Source organism: Sciurus vulgaris (assembly GCF_902686455.1).
Source record: "Sciurus vulgaris genome assembly, chromosome: 2".
In the NCBI taxonomy this organism is placed as follows: Eukaryota; Metazoa; Chordata; class Mammalia; order Rodentia; family Sciuridae; genus Sciurus; species Sciurus vulgaris.
The window spans coordinates 189,729,093-189,743,327 of NC_136462.1; the positions used below are offsets into that span (position 1 = coordinate 189,729,093).

General features: G+C 39.8%; 1 protein-coding gene across 2 annotated transcripts in view; it reads left to right on the plus strand.

Annotated features, from left to right (window-relative positions):
• The first annotated feature begins 2,724 nt into the window (after positions 1 to 2,724).
• Positions 2,725 to 14,235, plus strand: part of STK4 (serine/threonine kinase 4) — a 91,335-nt gene continuing 79,824 nt past the window's right edge. For both annotated transcript variants that reach the window (XM_079129204.1, XM_079129205.1), the window contains exons 1-3: positions 2,725 to 2,850; positions 8,207 to 8,287; positions 14,005 to 14,133. In XM_079129204.1, coding sequence (XP_078985330.1) covers positions 2,816 to 2,850; positions 8,207 to 8,287; positions 14,005 to 14,133 — 245 coding nt within the window. In that variant the 5' untranslated portion in view covers positions 2,725 to 2,815. The remainder of the gene's footprint in view (positions 2,851 to 8,206; positions 8,288 to 14,004; positions 14,134 to 14,235) is intronic.

Here is a 14,235-nt window from a genome sequence, read left to right on the forward strand (position 1 = left end):
GTGCTGTTAAGGAAAACAAAACAGGGTAATGCCATACAAGGTGACCACGAGGAGGCTATTTTAGATGAGGGGTAAAGGGAGGCCTTTCTGAGGGGGTAATTAGGTTGAGACCTGAGAAGACTTAGGGAATGCTGTTCCAGAGGGACAGAAAGCGAACAGCCTAAGCTAGAAAGCACCTGGCACCTCACACACTGGAGATACTGATTTACTAAATGAATGTGCAGGTTGAAGGATGAAGACCGGGCACTGAAGGTGACTAAGTTTATACCTCCAGCTTCATCTGATGTCCCTCGCTGCCCTACTCAGTATTACAATTTAAAACAAAACAAAAAAACAAAAACAAACAAAAAAAAACCTCTTTGCAACCTGCACACACTAAGGTCTTTCTCTTGACTCCTCCCTTTGCTTGTGTTATCCCCTTCTCCTGGAAATCCTTTCCAAACTAATCTCCTATCTAATCCTGAATCAACTTAGAATTTTCAACTCAAACACCATCTCCTTCCATTCCTGACCCTGCCCCATACCCCTCCTCCGCTCTCCACTGGTCCTTAGGTTTATCTTTAATTTGTCATTTATCAGTCTGTGATTACCAGTGTAGTTTTCCTCAAAGACCGAGGTCTTTAAATGCAGGAATAGGTCCTCTTAATCTTTGTCTAAGACCTAAGAGTCTGGCACCCAGCATGTGTGTGTCTTGGCAAAACTTACATATTAAAATCTTTTCTAACCCCTAGGATTCCGGTATTAGGAGGTATTAGGACCTTTGGAAGGTAATTAGATTGTGGAGGCATAGCCATCATTAATAGGTTTAGTGTCTTAGCGGCCTCCTAGCCCCCTCTACCATATGAGGACACAGCAAAAAAAAAAAAAAAAAAAGAGATATCTATGAGCCGGAAAGGGGTCCCTGAGCAGACAGTGTATCGACCGGTGCTCTGATCTTGGGTTTCCTGCCTCCAGAACTGTGAGAAATAAATTTGTCATTTATATGCCTCTCATTTATGGTATTTTGTTAATAGTAGCCTAAACAGCAAGACAACCTGAGTTGAAAATTACTCAGAACTGTAAATTGACAAATTATGATGATATTTACACTTTCATCCCCCAAATTGTTTTCAGCCCATGATTGTTTTGTTTTTTGGTACTGGGGATTGAACCAGAGGTGCTCTACATCCCCAGTCATTTTTAAAAACATTTTTATTTTAAAACATGGTCTCACTAAGCTATTGAGGCTGGCCTTGAGTTTGTGAGCCTTCTGTCTCAGCCTCCTGAGTAGCTGAAATCACAGGTGTGCACGATCACACTGGGATGGCCTCATTGTTTGGAATAAATATACAAAAGTACTGGCTGAGCCTGGCTCGATCAAATGAAAGACATCTGATTCTAATATATCTTTACTTGCCAATATTCTCTCAACCGAGGAGGGCAGAGGTAACTGTTTAAAGAAACTATCAGTTAATCGTGGGAAGAAGTGTTTAAATGAAACAAATTCTATAAATAATTGTCCAATAACACCTGTATATATTAGTCCACTAAGACTATAGTTAGCATACCTATTCCTTCCCTAGTACAGCTGAATACATAATGTGGCTTTGATACGATGGTTAACTCTGAGTGGAAAATCTTAAGGTCAAAAAGTCAGCCTCCACTGTAATCTCAGAGGTCAAGGCAGGAAGGTCACAAGTTTGAGGACAGGCTGGGAAATTTAGGGAGATTGTCTCAAACTAAAAAGAGTTGGAGGTATAGCAGTTCAGGGGTAGAGCACCCCTGGGTTCAATCCCCAGTATCACTAGGGGAGAAAAAAAAGTCACCTGCCAAAAAGTGGATATAATCCAAAAATCTGTCAGCTGATAAATGGATAAAGACAAGCAAAATGCATGCAGTGGAATACACCTGTTGTGCTTGGTTGAGGTTTGCTATTTAGATTTAAAATTTTAAATTCATTTTTCAGTCACGTTAATCAGATGTGACTAGTGGCTACCATTTTGGACAGCACACATGCAGAGCATTTTCATTACTGCAGAAATTTTTATTTGGCACTACTGGGTTGAATCTGTGGAAATAAGTAATCATGTCAGTCCATCACAGAAAAATCCTGGGAAGAGGACAGAGGAGGGATGTTTTCCATCGTATATTGGTAAGCTGAGACTAGAGTTCAACCAGTGAAGCAGGAGAAGACTGCAAGTACCTCCAGGGGTACCTGAGCTGCGACTCCCTAGAGTGTGTAGACCTTGACCTGATAGGGATTAACAGTTTTGCTGGGCTTGGCGGCCCACGCCTGGAAGTTGTTACTTGGGAGGCTGAGGCAGGAGAATCACAAGTTGGAGGTCAACCTGGGCAATTCTGCAAGACCCTCTCTCAAAATGAAAGTAAAAAGAACTGAGAATGCAGTTCAATGGTAGAGCACCCCTGAATCCAATTCCCAGTACCACTTCCCCCCCAAAAAAGAAGAATCAACAGTCCTATGGAGTCTGTGCTTCGCTAGAAACACCCGCTTCTGAGAAATGGGGAAACTGTGAAGCAGATGGGTTCCCAGCACCGGGAATCTAGACTCTTCAGCGAACAGAGACGCCAACACACGCAAGTCGACTGAAGACTCCAAGGCCGGGAGCCTCCTCGGCTCCAGGTTCCAGCACCACGTGACATAGCCAGCACCACGTGATCCAGGCGCATCGCCCAGCGGCTCCGCCCGGCTCGCGAGCCTCACGCCGCTTCCGGTAGGGGCGGAAAGCGGAAGTGTGGGAGGGTCTGCGGGGCGGGCTCCAGGAGGTCCGGGGGAGGATGGAGCAGTGAGCGGGGCTGGGCCGCTGCCGGCAGCGCCATGGAGACCGTGCAGCTGAGGAACCCGCCGCGCCGGTGAGGGGCCGCTGATAAGAGGAAGGGCTTGGGGCGAGAGAGGGAAAGGCGGGAACTGGCCGAGGGGAGCCACCTGTGTGGGAGCCCCGGGAGAGGGGAGGGACCTGCGGGCCAGGCGGCTCCGCGCATGGGGCACCTGCCGAGTGAGGGGGATGTCTGGCCGTGAAGGTCCGGCGGAGCCGCTGGGCACCGCCAGCGTGGGGCTGCTTAGAGGAGGCGCTCGCCTTGTGGGTGCTGCCCTGCGGAACGTGGCGGCAAGTTAGGGAGAGCACCTGCCGAGGCCCGGGGCCCCGCGGAGAAGGCTGTCCGACAAGGGACTCTCGGAGGTTGAGAACCAGCGAGGAGGGGTCTGTACGTGGTGCAGAGAGGAAGGCGATGGGTTTTTTAAGGGTCCTCGGGGTCCCCAGGGGGCGTGCAGTCGGGGAAAAGAGTTGCGCGGAAGAGCTTTGCCTCCGAGGCCGAAGTTGCGCGAAGACAGGTCAAGGGTCTAGCCACGGAGAAGTTGATGGTGGATAGCATTTAGGATGCGGGTTCGTGGTGGTGTGCCGCTGAAGGATGCTGGTGGCATCTTTATTACTGATGCCCAGAATGCCTTCCTACTTTGCTTTACATCCGTCTCAGCCCTTCAAAACCCAACTTGGGAGGTAGATAAGGCCGGGCAAGCTGGGGTCTAGAAAAGTTGAGACACACGGACGCGGCCGACCATTAGTTCCAGATCCTAGTGGCACCCGGAATAGTTTTGGGTTAAGATCAGGGAGGTGGTTGATCTTGGAAAGTCTGAACTCCTGGATTGGTTGTATCATTGATTCCTGCTGTGGACTCCCGGGTCTTAATGCCACTCTGCCACGTCTGGAGAAAAGTAGGGAGTACAGACTGAGGGAGTCCTGCTTCTCTCAGGTGCAGTATAATTAAGTTGTTTCACGGAGAAGACATCTGACTTCCTGCTGCAGAAAGAGCACCAAAGTAGGAAGTGTTCAGTGGGTGGGAGTGCCAGCCAACCGAGAGGTGAAGGGTAGAGATTGACAGCCTGGGCAGCACTCTTGGAGTTGTTTGAAGTGCACAAACATTGCAGAAGGCAAATAGCTTATTGGGACGGGCTCATGATTCACCAAGCATAGTGTGTCAAGACTGTGATCACCGTGATCATTACACTCATGGACACTTACAGGGTGCCAGGCACTGTTCTTCAGTGTCTCCTTGTTGAACCCTGTGAAGTTGCTATTTGACCCTTTTGAACTATAAAAATGGTGGTTTCATATGGTTCACCTTACTAACTCACTGAATCCTCACAACATAGGACGTGGATATCCCTATATCTGTATTTTACAGATGGTGGAACTGAGAGAGGCTTGTGATTTACTGGAGTAATAAGAGTCAGAGTTGGGATTGTTATGTCCAGGTGGTCTGGTCCAAAGTCCGGGCTCTTAACTGTCTCACCCTTAGGCTCTCTGAAAATACCTGGTTTCACAGTCATTGTGTATGTTATTGTATAGTTGCTATAGCACTGTAATGATCCAATTATGAATGTACACTGGTAATTTTTTTTTTTTCTTAAACTACATTTACTCTTTCTCCTTAGTTTCTTTCTCCAAGGCCTTCATTTAACTGAAAAGAAGGTTAGGAGTCTTGAGTTTTGTTTCTCTTTGCCTCATGTTGTGTAATCTTGGGCAAAGGAGTTAAATGGTCCTGTTTTTTGACCTCCTCATTCATATGTACCCTCTCCCCACTTTACTGGGGATTGAAAGCAGAACCAATTTCTTTCTAGGCAAGTGCTCTACCACTGAGCTATGATCCCAGCCCTTTTTATTTTTTATTTTGAAACAAGGTATTGCTAAGTTGCCCAGACTGGCCTCAAACTTGCAATCCTCCTGCCTCAGCCTCTCGCGTAGCTGGGATTACAGCATGCACCACCACATCCAGCTCATTCCTTGATCTTTTGAATAAAAAAAAAAGAAGTGTATAAAGTGCAGGAGAAGAACTTTGCAGCAATGAATTAATGACTGGTGTTCTGCTCATTATAACTAGTAGTCTAATTTGCAGTAGCTTAATTTTATCATTTATATTAGTTTGTTAGGAATGCCATAACAAAGTATCACACCTGGGTGGTTTAAACAACAGAAATTTATTTTCTCATAGTTCTGGAGGCTGCAAGCCTGAAGTAAAGTGTGATGGCAGAATTATTTTGTAGCCTCTCTGGTTTATAGATGACTGTTTTCATAAGGTCTTTCCTCTGTGCCTATGTCCTCTTCTCAGAAGGACACCAATCATATTGGATTAGGGTCCACCCATATGACCTCATTTTGCCTTAATTACTTCTTTAAAGGTCCTAGCCACAAAACACAGTAACATTCTGAGATACTGGGAGTTAGGACCTCAACGTATAAATTGGGATAAGGAGAAACACATTTAAAATGTCATTATCATTTAAAAAAATTCAACTTATATTTGTGGTAACCTATATTGAATTCTGTTTGAAAAGAGGGATAAGTATACATAAATAAAATGAGGCTTTCAGCAGTTCTGAGATGGAAGAAAGAGGTTTGAGAAATAGCCAGACCTCTGAGTAAACACTTCATTAAAATCCTTATTTTGTTTGGAAAGATAAGATGTCTTTCAGAGATTCAGATGGCATGCATTTCCAATAGTCCTGAGGCAGGAAATGCTCTTTGTGTTCATGAGTTTGACATTTCTGTGTGATTGAGTGGATGATGATAGAGTGGTGTCTTACGTGAGACTTAGTGATTTTAAAAAGTGAGCTGCCATTAGATAATGATGCATTGGAAGGCATAGAGTGCATTCCTGGGATGCCAGCCTTCCTTGTAGCTGTCTGACTTAGGAGAAGAACATCCACCAATATTTGGTCCATGGATTTTGTGTTGACCAGTGTTGTGTTGACCAGTCTTGTTTGTTATGAGCAAGCCCTGGAGCTGCTTATGACCTGGAGAAGTCTAGCTGAGAGAGCTTCGTCTGCAGTGTCAGACTATTTTGGTAATAGTACCCCATGGTGTAAAATATCACTGTGAGTCAAAATATCACTGTGAGTCAAAAGATTTTCCATATAAATCTTATTTGTTGATAATCTAGTAATACTTTTTAGGTGAAATTCTGTTTTATTTTGGTAACTCACAAAGATGACTGATTGAAGGTATAATTCCCATCTTTCTTTGTTGATCCATTTAACACATTTTTTGACCATCTTTGACTACTAGGTATCAGAGATACAAAACTCCTTTAAGTTCAAGTTGTTTTAAATAACCCCAGATCAAAAATAAAAACTCACTTAGATTGTTTTAAAGAAGTATCTGAGCAGTCATATAAAGTTTGTGGGAGTATTATCAGAGCCTTGCAATTGTCTCTCTCATGCCAGTGACAGTTTCCTTTGTTATTCTGTGGTCTCTGTAGCATAGTTGAAACAGTGAGTTTTGTTTTTTGTAAACCACAAGAGTCAACACTTCAAAGAAACACTTTTGATCTTCCTTTATATAAACTGTTTATAAAACTCTATACTTGATGAATGAAGTATTGTCCACTTATTTTTTTCAGCACTGGGTATTGAACCCAGGGCCTTATATTCCAAGGCAAACACTCTACTCAGCCCTTTTTGTTTTATTTTGAATCAGTCTTACTTGGTTGCTCAGGCTGGCCTTGAATTGGCGATCCTGCCTCAGCTCTGTAAGTTGTAGGAATTACAGGCATGTACCAGCATGCTTGGCCCCTATCCATATGTAGTAGTAATTTACCAAAAAAAAAACAAAAACAAACAAAAAAAGAAAACCCTGGCATATGAGGTGTTCATTCAAATTTATAAATTCATAGAAATTTCAGTTCTGAAGTTTAAGAAGAGTTTCACTTCAGCCTTTTTTGTTTTGAAGCTGGGTTTTTTTTATGATGTCATTGGAATTTAATTTGGGGATCTTTTGATTTCCCCACCTCCCTCAAAGGTCAATGTGGTCATTGTATTTTATTGATCTTTAGGTTAAGATAAATTAAGGCAATGACTTTAAGCAGTTCTCCATTTCTCTGTTATATAGAGTTTTTGATATATAGAGTCTCTACTATATATAGTCCTTGATAAGTATAACATTCTGTGAGATTGCTCTCTTGAGGTCATTGGTTATTGGTATATTTAATGTGGTCAGATTTTTTTTAATCTTCTGATTTTCCTATTTTCTGTACAAAGGTATATATTTATGTATGTGTGTTGTATGTATTTTTAAATTCAAGTCTTAAGAATTGGTATTGTGTAGATAGCTAGTTTAGACCCTTTTTTTTTTTTTTAAACAAGAAATCTCCAGGGTGACTACTTCCATATTTCACCATTTCCTGAGCTCTCTTTTCTTTGTTGTCCTTTGTAATTTCAGGAAGCCATTGTGTAGACAGTGCACTTTGTGTGTGCGCACGTGCACACACACATGCACACACAAGCACATAGATATTCCTTAGGAAGCTCTTTCTTTAAGTCTCTTAATTTTTGGAGATCTCATAGTTTTAAAAGTATTTTAACTTGTTACCCTATGTATGTTGCAATTGCCTAGTGTGGTTGGTAAAATTTGAACTGTTTGGAGGTTGTGAGCAGCCACGTATCTTTGATTTTTGGGGACTAGTCTAAGTACATGGCTGCTTGTGGGAGGGTCTTTGTGATACTGAAATTCCCAGCTGCCAAGATCTTTTTCACTTTTACTCACATCTAAATGTATACTTTCCACTTTCTATTTCTGTGATACCTATAAACTTACGTGTTTTGACAAAATTACCAAAACCTTGCTAATAAAATGTAAAGATCCTGTTTTCCTTGGCTACTCGTCCAACTCGTGTTTCAGTACATAATTAACCTCATATTAAACATCTTTTTTGAAGAGATGACTGTCATTTTTTGGACTCTTGAGATTTAAATGGATTCTAAAGGATTTATTTTATGCTTGAGTCAATTCTATAGCATTTTAGCCACACAACAGTTAATTTTCTGTTTAAATTTTCCAGCAGTGGGGACTTCTTAAGGCAGTCAGCACCATTGTAGGATTCTGTTTATTGAACTGAAGTCTGAATCTTGGCAACTCCTCATCTTGTCTTGTTTTTACTTATCACATGACCTAGAACTAGTATTTCTCTCTCAGAAAGTTTCTTAGCTTGCCTTTGTTATGTATTTATTTTTTGTGGTGCTGGGAATTGAACCCAGGGCCTTGTGCTTTTGAGGCAAGCACTCTCCCAACTGAGCTACCTCCCCAGCCTGTTGTTATTTATTACTGAAGACTTTGTAGAGAAATTCCTAGGAAAATTGTGAAATGTGATTCATTGTATGATTTAGTTGCTAGGAAGTAAAATACATCTCATGTTTTATATTATTTTATTTTCACAGGCAGCTGAAAAAGTTGGATGAGGATAGTTTAACCAAACAACCAGAAGAAGTATTTGATGTCTTAGAGAAACTTGGAGAAGGGTGAGTGTGGAGAAAATATAGTTAAAGCAATGGGTCAGTCTTTTACCTGCCCTCGCACCTGAAGAATGTGAACCTTTCTCATGACAGTAACTCTCAACTCTGAGGAAAAGAAAAAAATGTTGGCTATCATCGTGGGTCTAAGGGGGGCAGGTAGTAAATTTACTGCTCAGAATGCCCTTCCTCACTTGAATCACCATTATAGAAAGATTTAATTTCTCAGTCTTTAGTATCAAGGATATCTATTATATTTTTTCTTCCAGAATCTGGGGTTTGTATTATTGTACCTAATTAACAGAGAGCACTAATTAAATTACAATTCATTAGAAGTTTTAAAAATCAGACATGTATGTTTATTTGCTGCTCATGGCTTCTGATTAATATGCAATAAATGTGGTTTCAGTAAAAACAATGAAATTCAGTGTTTTAGTTATTGCAGATTTGTGAAATTTAGTAAATAAATCAAAGATGGTCACCACTTTTACACTTTCCAAGAAAATTCATAATCCCAGTTTGGGAAACAGTGGACTTTTGGAATACAGACTTGTGAATGAGTTTATAAAATGTTGCTGAAATTATATTTAGTAATAGACAGTGGTATCTTTTAAAGATAGTTTATGCATGTGTGAGTGTGTGTGTGTGAGAGAGAATTTTTAATCCCTTAGTACTGCTGGTGCAAGAGAAGACCTGACATCAACTTTATTTACTTATTTATTTAAGAAGTACTGGGGATTTATTCCAGGACATCACACATGCTAGGCAGGCAGGCATTCTACCACTGAGCTGTATCCTCATCCTGACTGTATTGTTATTACATTAGTTTTTAGGTTTAGTGTTGTTATCTATGCCTAACATAATCTGTAAAATATTAAGTCCAATTCTGGATTACATGGAATAGTTTTTCACAGATTACCTCCTTATAAACAACATCAGTCTTTGATTTTTTTGTAAGTCGGAAAAATACTGTTTTGGAGTTCAGCAACCATCAAGCAGAGAAGGGAAGTAAAAGATGACAACAGCTGTGCTGTCAAAAGACAAGTCCAAGATGACTCTGAAGACCGCCAGTTGACTGGCATCTTAAAGGTGTGGGGAAGTGGAAGTCCTACCTCTGCTGCCTGCTGTTTTCAGTCAGCTTGGCATCCTTGCTACTTGCCTGCAGGCAATGAGTCCATGATCCTTTAATCTAATAGTGCTCTTAGGTTATAATTAAGGTAAAGAATGGAAGGCATATTTGACTTACTAACTTTCATTTTTAATAACAGTATGTTATAGGAATAAGAGCATAGACTCTGAAGTCACACAGGCCTGTGTTAAAATCCTTGGTCTACTAATTATTAGTTGTAGTAAACAAGTGAGCTTGAGCTTAATGTTCGCAGCCTCACAGTTCTCATCTATAAAGTGGTGATAATAATAGTATCTACTTCATAGTCATGGCAAATGTTATATGAACTAATAGAGGTAAAGAATAAATATGGTGCTTGTTCAATCCCTGGTTAACTCGACCCTTCCTCAAAAAAAAATTTTTTTTAAGTCTTAAAGTACATTTAGGTGTTTTTACTGGTGATTCTGAGTTGATTGGGTTTGAGGAATGTAAAAAAAAAAAAAAAAGCCATAATATGGAATATAATATAAGAATGAAATAAACTGTTACTTTTAATATCATATTTTAGATAATGAAATAAACTGTTACTTTTAATATCATATTTTAGATTCATGGATGTCTTCAGCAAGGAAATCAGAAACTTCTCTGCAACAGTATCACAAAAGAGAAAAAAAGTAAAGTTCAGGAATTTTTTTCATGCTGTCACCTTATTGCACTACTGGGGAGTGAACCCAGGCCTTACACGTGGCAGGCAAAAGTGCTTTACCACTGAGTTTTATCCTCAGCCCATCTTGTTGCTCTTTTTTAAAATTATTACTTAAAATTTTTTGGTACTAGAACTTGAACTCAGGGGTGCTTTACTACTGAGTCACATCCCCAGCCTATTTTAAAAATTTTTTATTTTGATACAGGAGTTTGCTAAGTTGCTTAGGGCTTCACTGAATTGCTGAGGCTGGTTTTAAACTTGTGATCCTCAGCCTCCTGAGTCTCTGGGATTACAGGCATGTGCTGCCTCCTGTCTCCTTGTTGCTCTTTTAAATGACACTGCACATACTTGGATTTCTGTCATCTAGAAACAGTGAATCTGAGAATGCCTTATTAATATAGCAAGATCCTGAAGGAAGACCTTAACTGTACTTTTGTAAACAGAAAATGCCATGCCATCCTTAAATTTTTTCTAGAGAATGAGTGGATTGTGAGCTTTTACTGACTTGTATCTTGTGAAATGAGCTCTTGCTAAAGAACTGTATTGGATTCTGGAGCTGCACTCATGCTGTGTTATGGGGAAGTCATGTGGATCTGGGACAGGGCAAAGCCAGAACTACAGGCCAGGATGACTGGAGAGTACTTGGAAAGTATTTTGAATTGAAGCCTACTGCCTTTTTTTTTCTGGTATACTTAAAATTTTACACAGTGACTCATTTAAATTTTTATCATAGGGTAATAGCAAAAACACTACAATAGTCTGTGGTTTCATAGTAAAAGTGGTATTGACAAATAAGACTTATACTTGGTTAGGTTGCTTTAGATACTGTGTGAAACTCCTACTTCACCATCTTTGTTTTCTGGCAGTTAAAATTCATTAAGTCATTAGTTTGGTGGTGGTTGTAAGGAATCGGGTCTAATAAGTAACTTGCCTTTAAGTGCGTATGATTGCTAAAGTTTTCTAACATTCCTTTTTCCCTCCGTCCCTTCCCCCCTCTATCTCTCCCCTGCCCCCCCTCATTCATTCATGCCAGGGATTGAATCCAGGGGTGCTTGACTACTGAACCACATCCCTGACCTTTTTTATTTGTTATTTTGAGACAGGGTCTTTCTGAGTTGCTTAGGGCCTGACTGAATTGCTGAGATAGCTTTGATCTCATGGATCTTCCTACCTCAGTCTCCCAAATGACTGGGATTACAGGGCCTGGCTTTAACATTTCTTCAGGTTACTGTGGAATCATGACTGTTAATTGTTCATGTGAACTATTGAAGTTTTGTTTTCCATCAAGATAATATAGGGGACCAGGCCGAGGTACTCAGGAGACCGAGGCAGAAGGATCCCAAGATAGAGGCCAGTGCTACTTCACAAGACTATGTCTCAAAGTAAAATACAAAATGGACTGGGAAGTAGCTCAGAAATAGAACACTCCTGAATTCAATCCCTAGTACTGAGGAAAGAAAGGAAGAAGGGAGGGAGGGAGGGAAAAAAGCACAGAGGGAAAGTATGGAGATTGTTCTGGCATGATTGCTAAGTGAGTGCACGCAGAGATCTCTCCATTTCTAATATTTTTTAAATGATGAAATTAATTCTCTTAAATATTTAATCATTATAAAAACATTTAAATATATCTTTTATAATCACTATACATAGGACCAGGGATAGAAAAGAATCTACCATAATAAGGGGATGGAAAAGTATGAACTGTCATTTCTGCTTCCTGGTTGCCATATCCTGAGCTGTTCTTCTTTGCCATGCTCTTCCACCTTGATGTTCTGCCTTGCCTTTGACTCAGAGCGATGAAGTCAGCTGACCATGAACTGAATCTCTGAAACTATGAACCCCAATTTTTTGGTACTAAGACTGAACCCTGGAGCACTTAACCACTGAGCTACATCCCAGCCCTTTTTATTTTTTATTTTGCCACAGGATCTTGCTAAGTTGCTTAGGGCCTCACTAAGTTGCTTTGGCTGGCCTCAACCTTTGATCCTCCTATCTCAGCCTCCTGAGTCCCTGGGATTACAGGTGTGTGCCCCTATACCCAGCTCCAAATAAACTTTTCCTCCTCTTTAAAAAAAAAAAAGAAAGAAAAAAGAAAGAAAGAAAGAAAGGAAAAGAAGAATAATTGTGCATCCAGCCGAACTGTCATTCCCGAGTAAAGTGGAAATACATTTTCAGATGTGCGGGATCTAGTGTATCAAGAATACCTTTGGATGGAAATAACAGAATACTTAGTTAACAGGGGGTAACCTGTAAAAGACATTTAATAACTAAACAATAAATTTAGGGATAAGAGATTCCTGAAATGATTAATTACTCAATCGTGGTTTGGTGTTTGGGTAATCGAAGTCTGAACGTGGTTGCATTTGTTTCAAGCATCATCTTTATAAGACAATAACCAAAGCAATAAGGGAAGTGGCAGGTGGAAATGGGTCTTGTGTGCTTGTCTCTTACCTGGAAAGGAAATCTTGATCAGAAAACCTTCAGCAGAATTCTAGTCAAATGTCGTTGGCCAGAACTAGGTCATATGCTTGCTGCTGGTTCAGTGACCGGCATAAGGTAAAAGGAATATTGTGACTGGTTTGGCTAGTGTGGTTTATCCTCTGGGACCAAGTACATTGCCATCCCAACAAATCAAGATTTGATTTAGGAAAGAGGAAGAGTCTGTGGTTGAGTCTTCCACACAGGTCAGCAGTAACCTTTCTGTAGTGAAAGGGTATTTGATGCCCTATTTAAGCATCATCATACTAGTTTTATAAATACAAGAATTCTGATGGAATTTTTTATGTGCCCATCATAGATTTTTTTTTTTAAAAATTGTGTGTTATTTGACATTGAAATTATTCTTGAGCATCTTTTTGGCATCTGGTGTGTTCTGCTAGTTTGACATATTAGGTGGCACTGTTGTCTCGATTTTTTTTTTTCCTTTTTTTTTTTTTTTTTTTTTTTTTAACCCCGTCAAGATGTATTATAGAAACAGGTGTGCTTGGGAAAGATGAAAGACAATTTACTCATTATTATTTCATTGAAAGCCTCCCTGGAGTCCAATGAAAAATCTATGTAAGATGATGATGGTATCTTATTTGAACCATCACAACTAGTTTCTAAGGTAGTTTATATAATTGTCATTTTACACATGAGAAAATTGATGCACACAAAGTTAATGATGTGTGTATAAGTAATAGCTACTATGTAGTGGTCGTTTAAATTCTAAATCTAATCTTACAGTTTCCAAGTTGAATGGATATGTAAACTCTTTATTTTGATAGTAAGCTCTTAAGGAAAGATGGAATAAAAGGTGAAAAATTTGGTATGTGCCATGTTCATCCGATGCTAATATTGAAAAAAAGATTAGAACTTTATTTGTTTTCATAATATTTTAAGCATTATTGCAAGTAAGGGAAACAAGGACAAAAACCTATGGTTCAGAGCGAATGTAATAAACACTTCGATATTGTATTCCAGTGTAGACGTGGAGAGAAAACGAACATCGTAATCAGACACCTGGGTTCAAATCCTGCACCAATCACTTATTTATTACTTGTGTAACCTTGCATAAATCATGTAACTTCTCTGAACCTTTTCTTATTTACTTGTAAAGTAGGAATAATCACCTCTTACTCATTGTTTTTTTTTTTTTTCAAATAAGGATACACTGAAATACGCAGTTTCTAGGAGACATCAGGCATGTAGTACATGGAAGCTATTATTTCATAATTCATAAACTTAGAAATGAAATGTTTAAGGTGCCATTTTTTCCCCAGAGTACTTTAGCTATCTCAATTTTGCAAATGTAACTAAGTGTACACGTATTAGATACCTAGCTAAATAGAATTGCAAGTTGGTTGTATTGTGCCACTTCTTATTTCTTGGCTTGCATTTGATTTTGTAAATGTTTTTCCTCCCCAATTTTAGGTCCTATGGCAGTGTATACAAAGCTATCCACAAAGAGACCGGTCAGATTGTTGCTATTAAACAAGTTCCTGTGGAATCAGACCTGCAGGAGATTATCAAAGAAATTTCTATAATGCAGCAATGTGACAGGTAAAGACACATGGGACTCTTTTGAAGAGAACATGATTTTGGATTTGCTGTGATTACATTTAGAGTTTGACACCTAGAGATTCATTTTCTTAGATATTTTTG